The following is a 16,795-nucleotide window of genomic DNA, read 5'->3' as shown; positions in this document are numbered from 1 at the left end:
GAAACCCAAAGCTGGAAACTTAAGAACCAAATTAAGACTTTTGTTGGGAGGTTCTGTAGTGCCGGGGGTTGGTTTTGCCTGCCTAACATCCGTCCCTTCCTTTGCAGCACCTGAAAATCCACTCTCAGGTCCTGAACTTCTTGAGGAACTGATAAAACCTAGAGGGCCAAGGTGGCCACATGATCTAAACCTGGCCAATCAGAACACTGGGTCAGGGATGGTCCTATTACCTAAGCTGGGCCAGTGAAAACTATTACAGTTTCCTAAGGGGCTGATGAAACCAAGCGGTCCAAGAATGGCCATGTGAGTCAGGCCTGGTCAATGAGAAACACTGAATCACCCTGGCCACAAGGATTGGGTAAGAGATGGCACGTAACCTAAGATCAGCCAATGAAAACTCTTCCCACTTTTGCTGGAAAGGTGTGTGAGCTCAAAAGGGGTGGTCTCCTTCTCATCGTATTCCTAAAGGTAGAAGAACACAGACCTGGGATACTGGAGACAATTTTGCCACCAGGAGGGAACAGGCTCCCCAGTGACGAGGCCAACACAGAGAAAAGCCGGGTGCAGAAACAAAGACAGAGAGATTCCTGAGGATGTAATTTGAGGAACTGATCCAGCCATGCCCCAAGCTCATACCCCCTGGATCTTCCAGCTATGTGAGCCAACACTGTCCCCTTCTAGCCTAAGTCCTATGAACTGCACCCCAAAGAATCCCAGCTGATACAGTTCACAATCTGTAGGAGTCATAAAAATGGGTAAAAATCAAACCTTATAACAAGTCAAAACCATGTACAATGGAAAAAATTTTAAAGGCACAATTATAAGTGGCAGAAATCAAAGAAAAATGAAATAGTCATCCCCCAAACTTTTTCGCTAAGAAGAACATTGTTGTGATGTGTAGAAAACTAAAAATGCATTAGAATTCAGGAAACTTTCAAATATAGTCTGAAATATGAAGGTTATAAGTTCCACTTCCCCATGAAATGAAAACTCCTCTACCACCTCTCCAGCAAGAGGCCGTGTGACCCGAGATGGAATAATTCCAGGCGCTGCCACTTTTCTACTTCTACAAAAATGCCACGTATTCTGAACACCCATTTAATGTGTATCCTTTCCTGCAAACATGGGCTAAGGATACAGAAGTACAATGGTCCTTAAACACATGAAAAGATGTTCAGCCTCCTTCAATATTTAGGAAAATGCAAATTCAAGTAACTACAAAACAGTATCTTTCACTTCTCAGATTAGCAGAGATGCAAAAGCTTGCTAATACCTAATGACGTCAGCCATGTGGGGAGATGGATGGCTCTCACACTGCAAGTGTGTCCGCTGCCGTTTCAGGAGAACACTTGGCAATATTTATGAAAAAGTTTAATGCATACACCTTTTGGCCCCCAAATTTTACTTTGAGGATTATTATCTACAGAAATATTTGCACATAGGCTCAAATACATAGGGACAGGGATGTCTGTTGTGGCAATATTTATACTAGCGGAAGATTGAAAACAGCCCGAAGGTTTCTCAAAGGCTGGTTAATGACCTTGTCAAACTACCCCTGGAATACCAGGCAACAGTTTAAAAGGACAGACTCTATCCTCGATTTTGTGACAAGGAAGGATGCCCGGGGTGTTTTGTCAAGTGAAAAGGCAAGCTTCACTATAGGCTGTATGTCATGTGTATGTGTGTGGGTCTGCAGAGAATATTTCTAGAAGGATAGAGCAGAAACAGTTGAGAGCAGTTACACCCCTGCGGAGTGGGACTTGCCTGTGGAGGAGGAAGGAAGACTTCACTTTACACATCATACCCTTCTGTTTGAACTTCTTGCCATAGCAGCGATAATGGGTAACACACCCTGATTGCTCTAAGCGCTTATCAAGAGTGAATTCGTTTAATCCTCACAACAGCATATGAGGTCAGGGAAGATGGGGATGCTCGTATGGTTCACAACTGGAGCCCAGCTCCTGGCTCCATGCCTGGCACAGAGTAAGTCTCCATAAATGCGTGTTGATTTTGTTTGTTGGATTGGTCACCATGCTCTTCTGCTTCTCTTGGTATGAAAGGTTAACATTAAAAAGAAAAAAAGTAAACTAGCTTTAAACGTTAAAACCAAAGAAACAACATGGATGATTCTTGAAAACATTAAGTGAAAGAAGCCAGACACAAAGGACAATATATTGTACGACTCCATTTAGGTCAAATGTCCAAAATAGGCAAGTCTGTAGAGACAGAAAGTAGACTAGTAGAGGGAACTAATGGGTGCGGGGTTTCTCTTTGGGGTGATGCAAATGTTCTGGAATTAGATAGTGGTGAGAGTCACTTGACTTTGTAAATACACTAAAAATCACTGAATTGTACTCTTTAAGAGCGTGTATTTTGGGAATTCCCTGGTGGTCCAGTGTTAGAACTCCGTGCTGTCACTGCTGAGGCCCTGGGTTCAATCCCGGTCGGGGAACTAACATCCCACAAGCCGCGCAGCACAGCCAAAAAAAAAAAAAAAAAAGAGAGATTAAAGGTAAAAAACAAAACAAACAAACAAAAGACAGAAGAGCCTACTTCCAAAAGAGCTTCAGGCGCTCTGCCCCATGGTGACACACAAGCCCCGACCCCCACATCAACCTGATTCCTTCTCGGATCCACCTGCTGCCTTCCCATATTCCAGCTGGAGAGACTGAGGCTCAGAGAGGATCAATGCCTGGTCCGGAGTAAAAACTGCCAGAACCAGAATTTGAACCCAGGACCAAGTGACCACGAAACCCTAGTGGCCCTCAGTCACTCTGCTTCTCTGTAATTGGGGATGATGCGGCTCAGAAAGGTGGGGTCACTTGTCCTCAGTCACACAGTAGGAGAACGAGGGTTCAAACCCTGGACTGTGTAGCTCCTGACCCTGGGCCATGATGAGCTAGATGAAGAAATGTGGGGCAAAGAGTTCAAACCCTGGACTGTGTAGCCCCTGACTCTGGGCCATGATGAGCTAGATGAAGAAATGTGGGGCAAAGAATGAAAAGGGGCAAAGAGAGTGTTTTCTCGGCCAGAGAAAAGAGCCTGGCTTAGGGTGGGAGGTAGTCTTTATGGACTCAGCTCAGCAGCTGCAAAGACTCCACGTGCATCTTCCCCTGACTGGTCCCCCTTAGATGGCAGGAGACCAGCTCCCCGCTTCCCTCCCCAAGCAAGAGCCCATGGCTGAGCCAGGCCAGCTGGTCAGACCCCTGGGATTGGGAAAGCAGGGGTTTGGGACTCTACCATCTGGCCCCTCAGCCGGCAAGGACAGTTGGAGGAGGCCCTGAAGGAGGACTCTGGGTCACATGGCCTAGACCTGGGAGGCGGGGCTCCAGGAAGGCTGCTGCAGCAGCTGGGGTGGGGGACAAGGGGAAGGACACGAGGAGGACACAGGGATGAGGCGAGATCAAGGGAGAGGGGCAGAGATGGAGAACTGAAATGAAAAGAGACGGAGAGAAGAGAGTGAGAGAGTAAGACAGAGAGAGATAAAGAGACAGAGAGACAGACAGACAGGTGAGAAAGAGAGAGAAAAAAACTAAGAGAAAGAGAGACACAGAGGAACTGGGGGAGACTGGGAGACAGGCCCAGAGTGAGGCAGAGGGGGAAGAGATCACTCTCACAGCCACACCCCCTCAGACCCGGAGCCAGCACCTCCCCCAGCCCAGCCTGGCCCTGGTGCCCTGAGGGGTAGAGCAGCCAGGAGATGTGCCCGGCTGGACCGACCCCCTCCCTCCTGCATATGCACAGTGTCTGGGATCTCAGGCAGGCCCCAGGGGACAGCAGGGCCTTGGGAGGCCGCTCCCCTCCCCAGTGGCAGCTCCTGAGGCCCAGCTGGACTCCATATGGGGCCTTGGCCCACTGAGTCACTCCCCACCTCGGGCTCCCTCTGCTGGGGAAAGGGGCCAGGAGTCCTGTGCTGGGCCTACCCATCGCTGTGTGACACCCACCCCCCCAGGCTCTCAACCGCCCTGGGCCTCAGTCTCTCCCTTAAACAATGGGGACCTCACCTCCTGGTCCCCAGGGCTTGGTGGGCCTAACCCCCTCCATGTGGAGGGAAGAGCCGGCTCTGCACTTGTCTAGGGCAGGAGGCCCCAAACCTTCCCTCTGAAACCTAAATGGCCAAAAAGGGAGACAAGGATGCTCAAGGTCACCAGTTCCACCCAAAATGCAAATGCAGAGACCGCAGTGAGATATGCTGCCTATTCACCAGACTGGGAAAAAAAATCTAAAAAGTCTGCCAACACCAAGTGTTGGCAAGCATGGGTAGAAACAGGAGCTCTCATTTGCTGCTGGGGACGAGAGCATTAAATGGCATCAGGACTCAGGCGAGCAATCTGTCACAGGTGAACTGTAAACTGGCAGTTGTAACTTTCGGCTCTCTATTAACGTCTCATGTAGCACCTCCCCCCGCCCCGCCAAATACATTTTTTAAAAGCTCCATGGATGGGGGGACGTGCCAAACTGGAATATAATCAGAAACAAATGAAACAACTATTTCACATAAATAACAGAATCTACGGAAGGCAGAGAAATAACCCAACTTTTGAACACAGTATAGTGACGATGTGCCCTCTGGTGGAAGATAATTAAAAATTTAAAACCTGTAAGCGAGAACTGTCTCTTAGTCAGATTTGCTGGGTCAGCAATTCTGAAACTACATCCTGCAGTACGTCTTGTAATCTTTACAATGTTCGTATGAAATCACTACTGTTATTATGTCCATTTGACTGAAGAAGAAACTGACGCACAAAAAGAGAAATAATTCCAAGTTAGCCAGTTGGTAAGTCACAGAGCTGGGCTTGACCCCAGGCAGCCAGGCTCCAGCATCCATGGCCTTGACCTTGGCATGTGCTGCCACCCAGAGTCCCGCTGTCACCAAATGGCTTAGCATTAGGGTCCTTCCCTTTGCACGGAGGAGGCGCCTGAGGCTCAGACCAGAGGCAAAGCCACGTGCCCAACATCGCACACCTAGTAAGTGGCAGAGCTCTGATTCAAACCCACACCTGCTGAGTCCTGAGTCTGTGCTTTTATTCACTGAAATAAACTACTGAGGAAGAGTTAGTCATCATCGTAAGACAACGAATAGTCGTAGTAATAGTTGCTGCTGTGCTGGAGGTCTCCATGTGCCCCTCCTGACCCACAGTCTAAGCTTCTCCATCCTGCTCTGTGCCCTGGGGTCGCCGGGGGCGGAGTGGGGTGGGCTGACCTGTATGGACCATAGCAACTGGCTCCCCTGTCTTCTGGCTTCCAGGTTGGCTGGGCTCAGGATTGGCTACATAATTTGCAGGGCCCAGTGCAAAATGCAAATGCAGGTCCCTTGATTCAAATGTTCAGAATTTCAGAACAGGACAGGGATTTCCCTGGCAGTCCAGTGGTTAAGAATCCACGCTTCCACTGCAGGGGGCACGGGTTCTATCCCTGGTCGGGGAACTAAGATCCTGCATGCTCCGCGGCACGGCCAAAAGAATTTCAGAATAGGAGAGCAGAGCATAAAACCGAGTGTGGGGTCCTGTGGGGCTGCACCCATGAAGTAAGTTCTGTGAACGTAGCGGAGGGGACCTATCATTTCCCGGCTCCTCCCTGCAGCAGCGGCCATTCTTGCCTAAGGGTCCCCGCTCCTTCCAGGTGACTCTGCACCCCCTGTCCTCCCCCACCCCCCTCACCCCTGCCCGGAAGTAAAGCTCCCTCCTGTCGGCCCCAAGGCTTCCCCATTCCCTGCTCACACCTTTGTCAAGACTCTCGATAGGCCCTCTTCAAATCGTCCTCAGTGGAGCATGCCTTCTGTTTCCTGTTGGGATCCTGACAGTCACAGATCCCCATTTGCTGGGAACTCACCACATCCCAGTGCACACCTTCACCTGGCCCTGGGATGCCCGCGCTGAGGCAGTCCTACTTAAGATGGGACGACAGAGGTTCAGAGAGGGACTACACTTGCGCCCTGGCTGGGATTTGAACCCAGGTCTGTCTGCCACCCCTTAGGGCTTTCATCACTTGGCCCCTAGCTGCTACTACTCCTGGCTCCCTCCTCTGTCTGACCATCCAGGCCACCACTTGTTTCTGCCGATATTCCAGGTGATCCCTCAGAGCAGACGTGGGGCCGAGTCATCCCTGCGTGACCACTGCCTGCGCAGCTATGGACCTCAGGCAGTGATGGATTTTTCAGAGGCCAGTGAGAGGGCCATGTTCCCCACTATGGTCTGGGAGTATCGAGGGAGGAGGGTGGATGGGAACTAAATGTGGTCCTGAATGGCCACTTGGTGGCTGTGTGACTTTGGGAGAGCCAGGACTCTTTCTGTGCTGTGGTTTCCTCACATGTCCAGTGAGGATAACCACAGCACTTCCCTCGTAGGGCTGCTGGGGAGGAGGGACAGGTTATCAGTGGCTGGCACAGAACACAGATCAGCGGTTCTCAAAGTGTGGTCCGGGTACTCCTGCGGATTCCCAAGATCTTTTCAAGGGGTCTGCAAGGTTACAACATTGTTTAAAAAAATACTAAGCTGTTAATTTGCCTTTATCCCTCTCATTCTCTTCCAGGTGCACAGCAGGGTTTTGCAGGGACCGCATGACCAGTGCTATTGCAAGAGACACTGAATGCAGAAGCAGAGGTGAGAAGCCAGTGCTCTTTTTTTTTTGGCCACACCGGGTGGCATGCAGGATCTTAGTTCCCCGACCAGGGATCAAACCTGTGGTAACCACTGGACTGTCAGGGAATTCCCTCCAGTGCTCCTTTAAGCCGGGCATGAAAGGGAGCTGCAACGTTAAAAACGATGCCAATCTTCTGCCTACATTTTTTTGTTGTTGTTTTGGAAAATACAGTTATTCTTCATAAAAGAATGCTTTGGGGTTCATAGGTGATTGATTTATTGTTGTTGTTTTTAAACAAAATCAATCGTTTAAATATGTCCAGTTTTCATTTTTAATATAGTAAATATTAAACACGCAAACAAGCTCTTTGGGATCTCAGTGATTTGTAAGAGGTAAAGGGATCCTGGAGACAAGGCAGTTGAGAACCGCTGGAGTACAGAAAGCAATGACGTCCCTGACATCCTATTCAGATCTGTTGCTCTTTGCTTCTTTGCCCGTCTTCCTCACCAGAATGTGAGCCCCACGGGGGCCATGAGTTTTTGTCAGTTTTGCTTACTGTTGTATTCCAGAAAAGCGCCTAGCGTGTTGACATAGGTGCTCAATAAAGATTTGCTGCATAGATAACTGAATAAATACTAATTAGTGTCATGTGCTTTTATTATCAGTCGACTTTTTTTTTTTTTTTTTTTTTTTTGCCAGACACTTTAGAAGCATAACTATGCAGGAGTGGTGAAGAGTTGAGGGATCTGGATTTGAATCCAAGCTCTGCCACTGGCTACCCTGGGCCATTAGTTCACCTCCCAGAGCCTCAGACATTGTTCCTGGGATGTAAAGGCAGGAGTTGTCACACCTTGGGAGGTGAGACGCAGCTCCTACATTCGCACCTCCAGTCAGAGCATCAAACAGTAAGATACCAAGCACCACAGGCTGCCAGGCTAGGAGCAGATATAAAGCAGACACTGTGTCTGTTCTCTAAGAGCCGCTGTTTTGTAATGGAGACACTGGCTAGCTGTGCGTCCTTGGGCCAGGCTCTCTACCTTCCGTGCCTCAGTTTCCCCGTTGGTCAAATGGGGGATAATAACAGTACCAATCTCAGCGTTGCTGGGAGGGATCAGTGAGAGCTTGGCACAGAGGCTGGTGGGGGAAGCACTCCATGAATGCCGTTATTTTATTCATTTATTTATTTTGGCTGCCCGAGTGGCATGGGGATCTTAGTTCCTCCACCAGGGATCAAACCTGTGCCCCCTGCACTGGGAGCGTGGAGTCTTAACCATCGGACCGCCAGGGAAGTCCCATGAATGCTGTTATTATTCTGTGCAAAGCCAGCCCCCTACCTCTGGGCCTTGGTTTCTCCATCCAGGAAACAGGTGTCAGGGTCCTGGAAAACCCTCAGTGTGCTTGTGATCTACCTACTGCTTTTTGGCTCTAAATCTTTCCTCCCCCTTTGTACCCCCTTCCCTAGGGGTGGTGGGTGCTTCCCCTAGTAGCTAGTGGCTACTAGCTGGACTGCCTCAGTATTCCCTTTCTGTTTCCAGCTCTTCTAACACATTTGAAATAAATCCCTATCTTAAATCCCCTCTGTCTGAAATACCTCAAGTGGGATCTGACCCTGACTCTGGCCCCACTGTGTTTAGAAAGCCCCCGTCTGTGTCAGCCAGGCCGTACCTGCAGCTTCTTGAGCTGGCTGTTGACAGTGGCCAGGTCCCCACCAGGGTCCACATCTTGCAGCTGGCTTTCCATGTGAAGGAGCTTCTTGTCCAGCTCAGCGAAGCTCTGCACCAGCTGGTCGGCCTTGCTGGCCTCAAAGAGCTGCCTCGCCTTGGCCTGGGTGGTGCTCTCCAGCTCCGCCCAGCACTGCCGGATCTCACCCAGCTTCTTCCGCACCGAGGCTGCCAGCTCTGGTTTCTCCTGCATCAGTTGCTGGCCCTCCTGCCCCAGACGATGGGAGGCAGGAAATGAGGGGGAGGGAGTGGATGGTGGGGAGGGACAGAGAAATATGGGGGCAGCAGAACATAGGGAGAGACGTGGAGAGAGAGACAGAATCAAGGAGTTGGAGACACACAGAGAGACAGAGACATGATGGGTGGTTGGAGAGAAAGCACCAAGCATGGGAAGAGAGATGAGGAGAGACAGACAGATAGACAGAGGTGTGGGGAGGGAGACAGACAACACAGAGGCATGAAAAGGAGACAGCGAGAGACAGATAGCCATAGAGTGGTGGATACAGAGATGTGCACAAAGTTGGAAACATCGGAAGAGGACCAGAAGACAGAGAAGGGGAGCGAGAGACAGAGGTGGAAGAAAGAGACAGAGAGAACAAACCTCCATTAGACTCCAAGTCAAGGAGAGTGGCTTTGCCACGTGCCACCATTATGGGGCATCGGTGGCCATTTAAGGGTTTAAGACCCACCTGGGTGCCTCTGTTTTGAGTGAAAAGAGTGGGGGGATCCAGGGCAGCAGGTCTAGGGGCAGTTTTGGGGGTTGATGCTTAGGGCAAAAATCTGCCTGGGTCCCTCCAAGCTGAAGTCAAGCTCCAATATATGTTGGCCTAGAGCCACATATATCATATGACGTATTAAAAAGAACAATACCATAGCAATTACAGCTCTAGGTGCCTGGCCTTGTGTTAAGCACTTTATGTACTCAAGAGCCTACATTTCTTATTTCCTAATTTTAAAGCAGAGCATAAACAACAAGGTCCAATTGTATAGCACAGCGAACTATATTCAAAATTTTGTAATAAACCATATGAAAAATAATATGTATATGTACGTATATATGTATACACATATATATAACTGAATCACTTTGCTGTGCACCAGAAACTAACACCACGTTGTAAATCAACTATACTTCAATAAAACTGGGGCTCAAAGAAGTTAACACAATTCCCCCAAGGCCCCAGAGCTGGTAACAGCATAGACAGAATGAGAACCCACGGTTGTAGGAATCCAATGTTCACTTTAACCCCAGCTTCCCAGGGCTGCCCCAACCTGACTACCTGACTTTCTATTTTAAATGCTCCAAATGGTGTGGAGGGAAGCCTGGTAGGGGAGATTATAAGAAGGGGTGAAATATTTAACAACCATTCAGAAGAGATGTTGGCCATTTCACAGACAGGCAAACTGAGGCTCAGAGAGGTTACGTGAATTACTCAAGGCCACAAAACTAGGAGCAGATGTGGAAGTTATCTGAACCAGTTCAGGGGTATGAGAAGAGCGGGCTGGCAGCGGAGGGTGAAGGAGGTGAGATATGGGTTCCCTGGAGGCCCCTGGCACCTGGCATGGGCAGTGGGTCCTTCTGCATACTCACCCTCTCAATCTTCTCCAGCCACTCCTTATTCTGAGCCAGCTCTGCCATGAACGCCTGATGCCGGAGCCATCTCTTATGCAGCTTGTGGCCGTCTTCCCGCGTGCTGTCTCGCGCCATCAGCATCTTCTCATGGATCCAGCCATCCAGCTGTGCAGGATGGGGGAGGGGCTCAGCCAATTCCCCACAACCTGCCATAGCCCCGCCCCCCCCATCCCCTCCACAATGTCCCAGGTTCAGGGCCTAGGCTTCTAGGACTGGGGAAGGAGAGAAGGGTGGGATGGAAAAAGCTGTGCAAGTGAGGCCTTTATGGCAGGGGTGTGCAGCTTAAGCCCTTTCCTGGGGAGTAGGGGATGGATGAAAGGGTCCCCAGAATGCAACGTCTCTTAGCCCTCTGTCCTCAGGGCAGCCCTTCTCAACTCCTCATAAGCCCTAAGCCCCAAGGTAGGGTTCCTAGGCCAGTCTTCCCACCCATAGCCAAATCAGCCCTCCAAAACAAGCCCTCCAACCTAATTCAACTCACTTCCGATTCAGTCTTGCACCCCTCACCCCCAGCAATACTTAGACCCTTCAATTCAGTCTCAGCCACCTCCAATAAGGACCAATTCAAGATCTCCAACCCATTCCCAAAGGTATCAGGTGAAGCCCCATATCTAGTCCCAGACCCCCAATATGGCCAGATGAACCCCTAAAAACCCTCCCAACTAGTGCCAAGTCTAGTTCCCTCCAAACCATCCCTCCAATGTGGGGTAGACCCATCCCCTGCAACCCAGATCCAGCCTCCTGAATGAGCCCACAGAACTCCCCAAATCCAGCCCTGAGGATCCAGCCCAAGACCACAGTTCACCAAAACCATGATGCATTGTGGCCCCCAACCAAAGCCAACCCCCCAAATGCAAGCATCAGGGCTACCTTCTGGCTCCCCACATGAGTCTACCCCAAATGAGATGCTACAAATCTAGCATCAGACTCTCCAGCATGGACCAGACAGAACCTCCGCAGCCAACCCCCCCTCCCAAACTAAAGCTATTTCTAGTGCCCCCACTCACCAACAAAACCGGTCATCCCAAATGCAAGCAACAGGAGTGGGCCCCTCTCGCCACCCTCAGCAGACCCGTCACAGGGCTGCTTTCTGAGCCCCCCCTGCCTCCCAATGAGATTCGTCCCTCAAGCAGGAACCTCCCCACTCATGACCAAACCTGGCACCTGGGCAGTTTGCTCCTCCCCTTTCTCCTCCCCCCTCAGTCACAAGATCCTCCTCCTCCCTCTTGGGAAAAAAAACAACAGAAAATCACGGACTCTGGCTTACAGTCATAGCCAAGGACAAATTCCCAGTCGGCCAAACCCCACTCCATGTCCCCTGAGCATGTGCTCCCCAGGGGTCCAGGACAGCATCATACTCCCTCATACATACACAGACACACACACGAGCCAAGTCAAATGCTGAATCCTCCAATGCTATCAGATTCCCGACAAGCAGGGAAGAGTTTGCCAATGGCAGCCACAGCGCATAGGGAAGGCAAAGCCCCTGAAGGAGAGGTACTCTGTCATCAAGGTAAAGCCCCCCCAAAGTGATTGACCCCCATCACTGAGGGCAAAGCCAGAGTCCCCAACAACCCAGGAAAAAAGCTCCCAAGTGTCAGAGCCCTCCAAACCCAGAGCAAGTCCAAGACCCTCATCGCCCACGGCAGACCCACGCAAAAGTGATTCGCCCCCATCATCTAAGGCTAACGCAGATTCTGCAAGAACCAGGGAAGAATCTCTCCAAAGGCTGAGGGTCCCCCAACCCCAGGGCAAATCTCAGAGGCCCCATTACCCAGAGGAGAGGCCCCTAGAGAGGTTGGGACCCCCTTAGCCCCCAGGGCAAATCCACACTACCCCAGGAGTAGCCTTAGAAGTCCTCCCTTTCCGCTACTCTCCCTTGGGACCTGGCCCCTCAGTCTGGCCCGCAGCAGCACCGCGGACAGCTCCCGGCATCTGGGCCCCTCCCCAGGACTGGGGTCCCTGCGCCTTACCGACCCGCCCCCGCGCCGCCGGCGCCCCTCCCTCCCGCGGCGGGCGGGCGAGCACGCGCCCAAGCCCCCTCCCCCGCCCGCCTCGGCGGGGGTGCGCGTCAGCCCCCTCCCCTGGGCGCCCCCGAGACCTGAAGTGGCGGAGGCGTTGGCGGGCGGTCCCTGCAGCGGGCGGGCGGGCCTCTCGCCCCTCTACGGCGACGGCGGCGGCAGCGGCGGTGACGGCTGAGTCTCCGGCGGACGCGCGCCCCCTCCCCCGCCACCGCGCAGCGGCAGCGCGCCCGCCCGCGCGCGCCCCCTACCTGCCTACGTGCCCGCCTCTCTGCCGGGCCCCAGATGCGCGTAGAGGAGAAATCATCACCCTCCCTAAAGCATGGGGAGGGGGGTGTTCCTGCGCCATCTCAGATGATTGCTGCTTGGTCCAGAACAATCTAACGAGAGGGGGAAGGGGATCCTGGGAAAATCAAACGGCGGGGGAGAGAGGGGGTAGGCTGGGGCCTGGGCTACGTCAGCTATGTGAGGGGGTGAGGTGGGGTGGGAAAGGGCTCAGATTCCTGGCTACCTCAGCTATACAGGGGTAAAAAATATGGGAGGGAGCCGGAAATATCTCTTATAAGACTTCAGTCCAGAATAATCTCCAGTGGGAAGAAGGGGGACAGGGGGTTCTTGAACTCATCTCTAGTGGGCTGGAGTCCCAGACCCATCTCTAATGGACTTGAGTTGGGAGGGGGTATATGGAAGCCCTTATCCATTTCATGTGTGGGGAGAACATGGGGGTTCACCATGGGGGGAATCAAATCATCTTTAATTGGGGAGATTCGGACCTGGTTCCTGAACCATCTTTGGTTGGGGGAAACTTAAGTACTGTATCATCGCGGAGGGGGTACGAATTATCCTGAGTCAGGAAGATAGATGAGACCAGGACCATCTCTGTTTGGGTTTAGGAAAATGTTTACTGGGCCATCTCTCATGGGGCCATCTCTTATGTGGTCAGGGTGCAGAATAGTTTCTATGGAATGCAGGGTAAGGAGAGAAAGGCAGCATATCTCCTGGGCTGTCTCTAATGGAGAAGGGGACCTGGACCACCTCTGATTTGGGTTGGTCCTAATGGTTGTGTAGTTCATCTCTAAAGGGGCAGAGCTTGATTCCTGGACACTGTTAAAGGGGCGAAGGCTTGGTCGGGGACTGTCTCTGACCGAAGCTGCGCTCTGGGCTTCTGGTCCACCCACGGCTCCCCCCACCCCTCTCCTGTCTCCCGTCCCTCTCTCCCCATCAGAGAGCTGCTCACGAACCTCCGGCGGGGAAAGGTGAGATCAGCGCGCGTCCCCGCGGGACCTGTGGGCGCGGACGCGCGCCGTTGCCAGGGGCACCCAAGGCCCCTCCCTCCTTCCCCAGCGCGTGGGTGGAGGAGCCTTGAGGAGCATGCGCACTGAGGCCAGGATCCGCACGCCTCCTGGCGGCGCGAAGTGAACTTCGCTCCGCGACCCACTTAGACGGGGCGCCCCCTCCCCCACTGCGCCTCGGTGCTGGAGCACTTCCCTGTCTAGGAAGGAAGTCCCTGTGCCCCAGCACAGCTGGAGTTCCTACCTCGTGGCAGTCTCGGAGGAAGTGCTGCAGCCCAAGTTGGTCGTGTAGCTTCTGCATCCATTGGTGGGCCCGTAGTTGGTTTTCTTGGCTCCTGGGGGTGGAGAGATAGGAATTGGGGGAAGCCTGTGTCTGGGGGCGCTGGCAGTAGGGCTGTGAGGGCGTCAGGCTTGTCAGGGCTAGGAACCTGGGGCATATGTACAAGTGAGGAAGAGGAGAGAGCAAGGTAGGGATGGGAGTAAAGGCAAAGAAACATCAGTGGGGGCAAAGCCAGGGACAGAGCTGGGGGAGGAAGAGAGAGGAGGGAGGGAGAGGAAGGCGGGGTGGGGGGAGAGAGAGAATGGGAGAGAGAGGGACAGAGACAGACAGATATCTGAAAAGAAAGAAATACCCTTAGAGAGACACAATCCCATAGAGAGAGATAACAGACCTACAGAGTAAGAGATACCGAGAGGGATAAAAACTTAGAGAATGAGAGACACCTAGGGAGAAAGAGAGATTAGGAGGGAGAGATAGATTGACGGGGGGGAGGGGGGGGTATGCAAAGGCTTAGAGAGATAAACAGGAACACACACAGGCACAAGACCAGAGATAAGGAGAAACAAAGACTTCAAGAGGGAATGATTGACAGAGACTTGGACGAGAGACAGACAAAGAAAGAGACCCAGAGATAGAGAAAATAGGAAAACACAAGGGAAGAAATGAAGCAAGGGTAGTGCCAGAGACAGAGAAAGAGACAGAGAAGAGAGCAGTAGACAGAAAGCAGAGGGAAGGAAAGTGACAGAGAGGGTCAGGGGAGGGACAGCCCAAAAAGGGACAGGAAGAGAAGTGGCCGGATGCCCCCAGTAAAAGACACAGCCAGACAGACAGAAGGCTGCAACAGAGTTGGAGAGAGGGATGAGAGCACGGCATGGATGGATGCAGCCGGAGCCACACGGAGGCAAGGAGGGGCGGGCCCTTGGCCTAAGTGAACTGGCTGGGCTGGACCCAGGCCCGACCACCCCGGAGCCAGCAAGCACCACAGCCCCAGGCAGTCTGGCCTCCTCCCCACAGTGCAGGGCAAAGTGCCCAAGAGGCCTGGTGGAGACGGCTGAGGGGGTCCCTCTTTGCTGTGCCTTGAACAAGCAACTCCCAGCTCAGGGCCTTGGCACTGGCTGTTTCCTCTGCCTGGAACGGTCTTCCCCCCAAAGTGTACTCAAATGTCACGTTCTTAGCAAGACCCCTGCTGATCACTCCCCAACACTTTCTGGCTTTCTTTCCTTCTTTAACTTTCTCCTTTGCACTTAACACTATCTAACACACTGCATATGTTACATATTTCTCTTGTCTGTCTCCCCCCCCAGGACGTCATTCCATGAGGGCAGGAATTTTTTGTCTCTTTTGCTCACACCTGTATCCCCAATGCCTAGGAAAAGTAGCTGGCACACAGTAGGTACTCAATACATATTTTATGAATGAAAGAAAGCAAGAGAGACAGAGAGGCAGAAAAAAAGAGAGATGAAGGTATAGGTAGAAAAAACAAGGAGAGACAAGGAAACAGAGATACATAGTTGTACAGGGAGATAGAGGCAAAGAGGTGGAGTGTGTGGGAGAGAGTTACGGAGAGAACCAAGGGCAGAGCTGGATGGAAGGGCCAGAGACAAGCAAAATATGTACTCCGTCCTGCCAAGACTCAGCTCAGGAACCAGGAAATAGGAAATGCCTCTGAAATTGAACCAGACTCAATCCCTCCAGGCCTTCAGCAGCCAACTTGTCAAGCATCAGTCCTAGGGATGAGGAAAATCCCTTGTTTCCGGGAGGGTGAGCAAAGAGCTGTGACCTCTGGCAAGTCTGTTGCCCTCTCTGAGCCTCATGTGCCAAGATGCAAGAGCGCCCTGCACGCAGGGCTGGGCCAGGTTCCAGGCGAGGTGAGGCTCGTGGAGAGGGAAGTGACTTGCTCTGAATCTACAGGTTGAGAGGCAGAGCTGGGACTAGGACCTGGCCCTGTTTGACCCCAGGGCTCCCACGGCCCCCTGCATCTCTCCCATCCTGGCCCTGACCATCCCGGGCCATCCTTGTCAGACAGCATGTGAGCTCTATGAGGGCAGGAATCGTGACTGTTCTGTCCTGGTCACCCAGGATGTGCGCCCAGCATTGCCCCACACAGGGCCTGGAACACAGCGTGGACTCAGTACTTGTTTAATTGGCTGAAGAATAAATGAATAGGGACTTCCCTGGTGGTCCAGTGGCTAAGACTCTGTGCTCCCAATGCAGGGGGGCTCGGGTTCGATCCCTGGTCAGGGAACTAGACCCCGCATGCCGCAACTAAAGATCGCACACACGGCAACGAAGCTCCCACGTGCTGCAACTACGACCACAGCCAAATAAATTTTTTAAAAGAATAAATGAATAAACGATAGAATGAAAGGAGCCATTAATGACTGCAAAGGAATGAAGGCGTGACTCAGAACAGCCCTCCAGGCTCCTCCTCCCCATTCTGCAGAGCCCTGGCAGACAGCAGACACTCAAGAAATGCTGGGTAAAAGAAGGAAGGGGCCGGGCCTGGAGCAGAGGATGCTAGATCATGAATTTGCATCCTCAGGATGAGAATCTCCATAAAAGTTTTCCTTTAGGAAACTCCAACCTTGTCCCAAATGAATTTAGGGAAAAAAGACGTCGGAGACTGAAAAGCCAAGGGGCTGGGGCCTCGGGGCTGTGGACGGTGGTGGAGGGACCGGGTGTGATTTCCATCAGGAGACAGAAGATGGAGCAGCGTTGGGCTCTCTTCCTGCCTCGCTCATGCCAGAGAGGAGAAAGCTGGGGTCACCAGGACGGGCAGAAACAGCAACAATGACGGACAGAAAGAAGTGGGGCTGAAGGGAATCCTCTAAAGGACTCTGCTTGTGGGCTGGGGTTTGTTTTGTGTTTTTTTGCGGCGGGGTGGGGTTGCTGTTTTGTTCAGGGCTTAGAACAGTGCCTGGCACACAGTAGATGTTAACATTTTAACAACCAGTCCGGCTATCCCAGGCTGAGGGCAGGCTTTCATTTTTGCAGCTTTTGGGTTATCAACCACAAGTTACCTTTTCACAGATCATCAATTTAAATCGAATCTAAAGCAATATGGAATTAAATAGAAATCAAAGACACAGAGAGGGAATTCCCTGGAGGTCCAGTGGTTCGGACTCCATGCTTCCATTGCAGGGGGCATGGGTTCGATCTCTGGTCGGGGAACTAAGATCCCGCAAGCCGCACGGCACGGCCAAGGAAAAAAAAAAAAGAGAGAGAGAGACAGAAGAGCAGAAATGTGATGGAAAGAAAGGGAATCCTGG

The 16,795-nt window shown here is 52.1% G+C and overlaps 1 protein-coding gene across 1 annotated transcript in view; it reads right to left on the bottom strand.

Moving 5' to 3' along the window:
* Positions 1-16,795, bottom strand: part of SPTBN4 (spectrin beta, non-erythrocytic 4) — a 52,054-nt gene that overhangs the window by 20,918 nt on the left and 14,341 nt on the right. Inside the window, exons 11-13 of the mRNA XM_027079573.1 lie at positions 13,491-13,581; positions 9,895-10,041; positions 8,248-8,511 (exon numbers count right to left, since the gene is read on the bottom strand). Of these exons, the coding sequence (XP_026935374.1) occupies positions 8,248-8,511; positions 9,895-10,041; positions 13,491-13,581 (502 nt within the window). The remainder of the gene's footprint in view (positions 1-8,247; positions 8,512-9,894; positions 10,042-13,490; positions 13,582-16,795) is intronic.

The sequence above is a fragment of the Aethalodelphis obliquidens genome, unplaced genomic scaffold (assembly GCF_003676395.1).
Source record: "Aethalodelphis obliquidens isolate GAN/ISIS:26980383/991018 unplaced genomic scaffold, ASM367639v1 scaffold43, whole genome shotgun sequence".
NCBI classification, from domain to species: domain Eukaryota; kingdom Metazoa; phylum Chordata; class Mammalia; order Artiodactyla; family Delphinidae; genus Aethalodelphis; species Aethalodelphis obliquidens.
The sequence above is the reverse complement of the archived record's forward strand: the minus strand, read 5'-3'. Positions and strand labels throughout refer to the sequence as shown.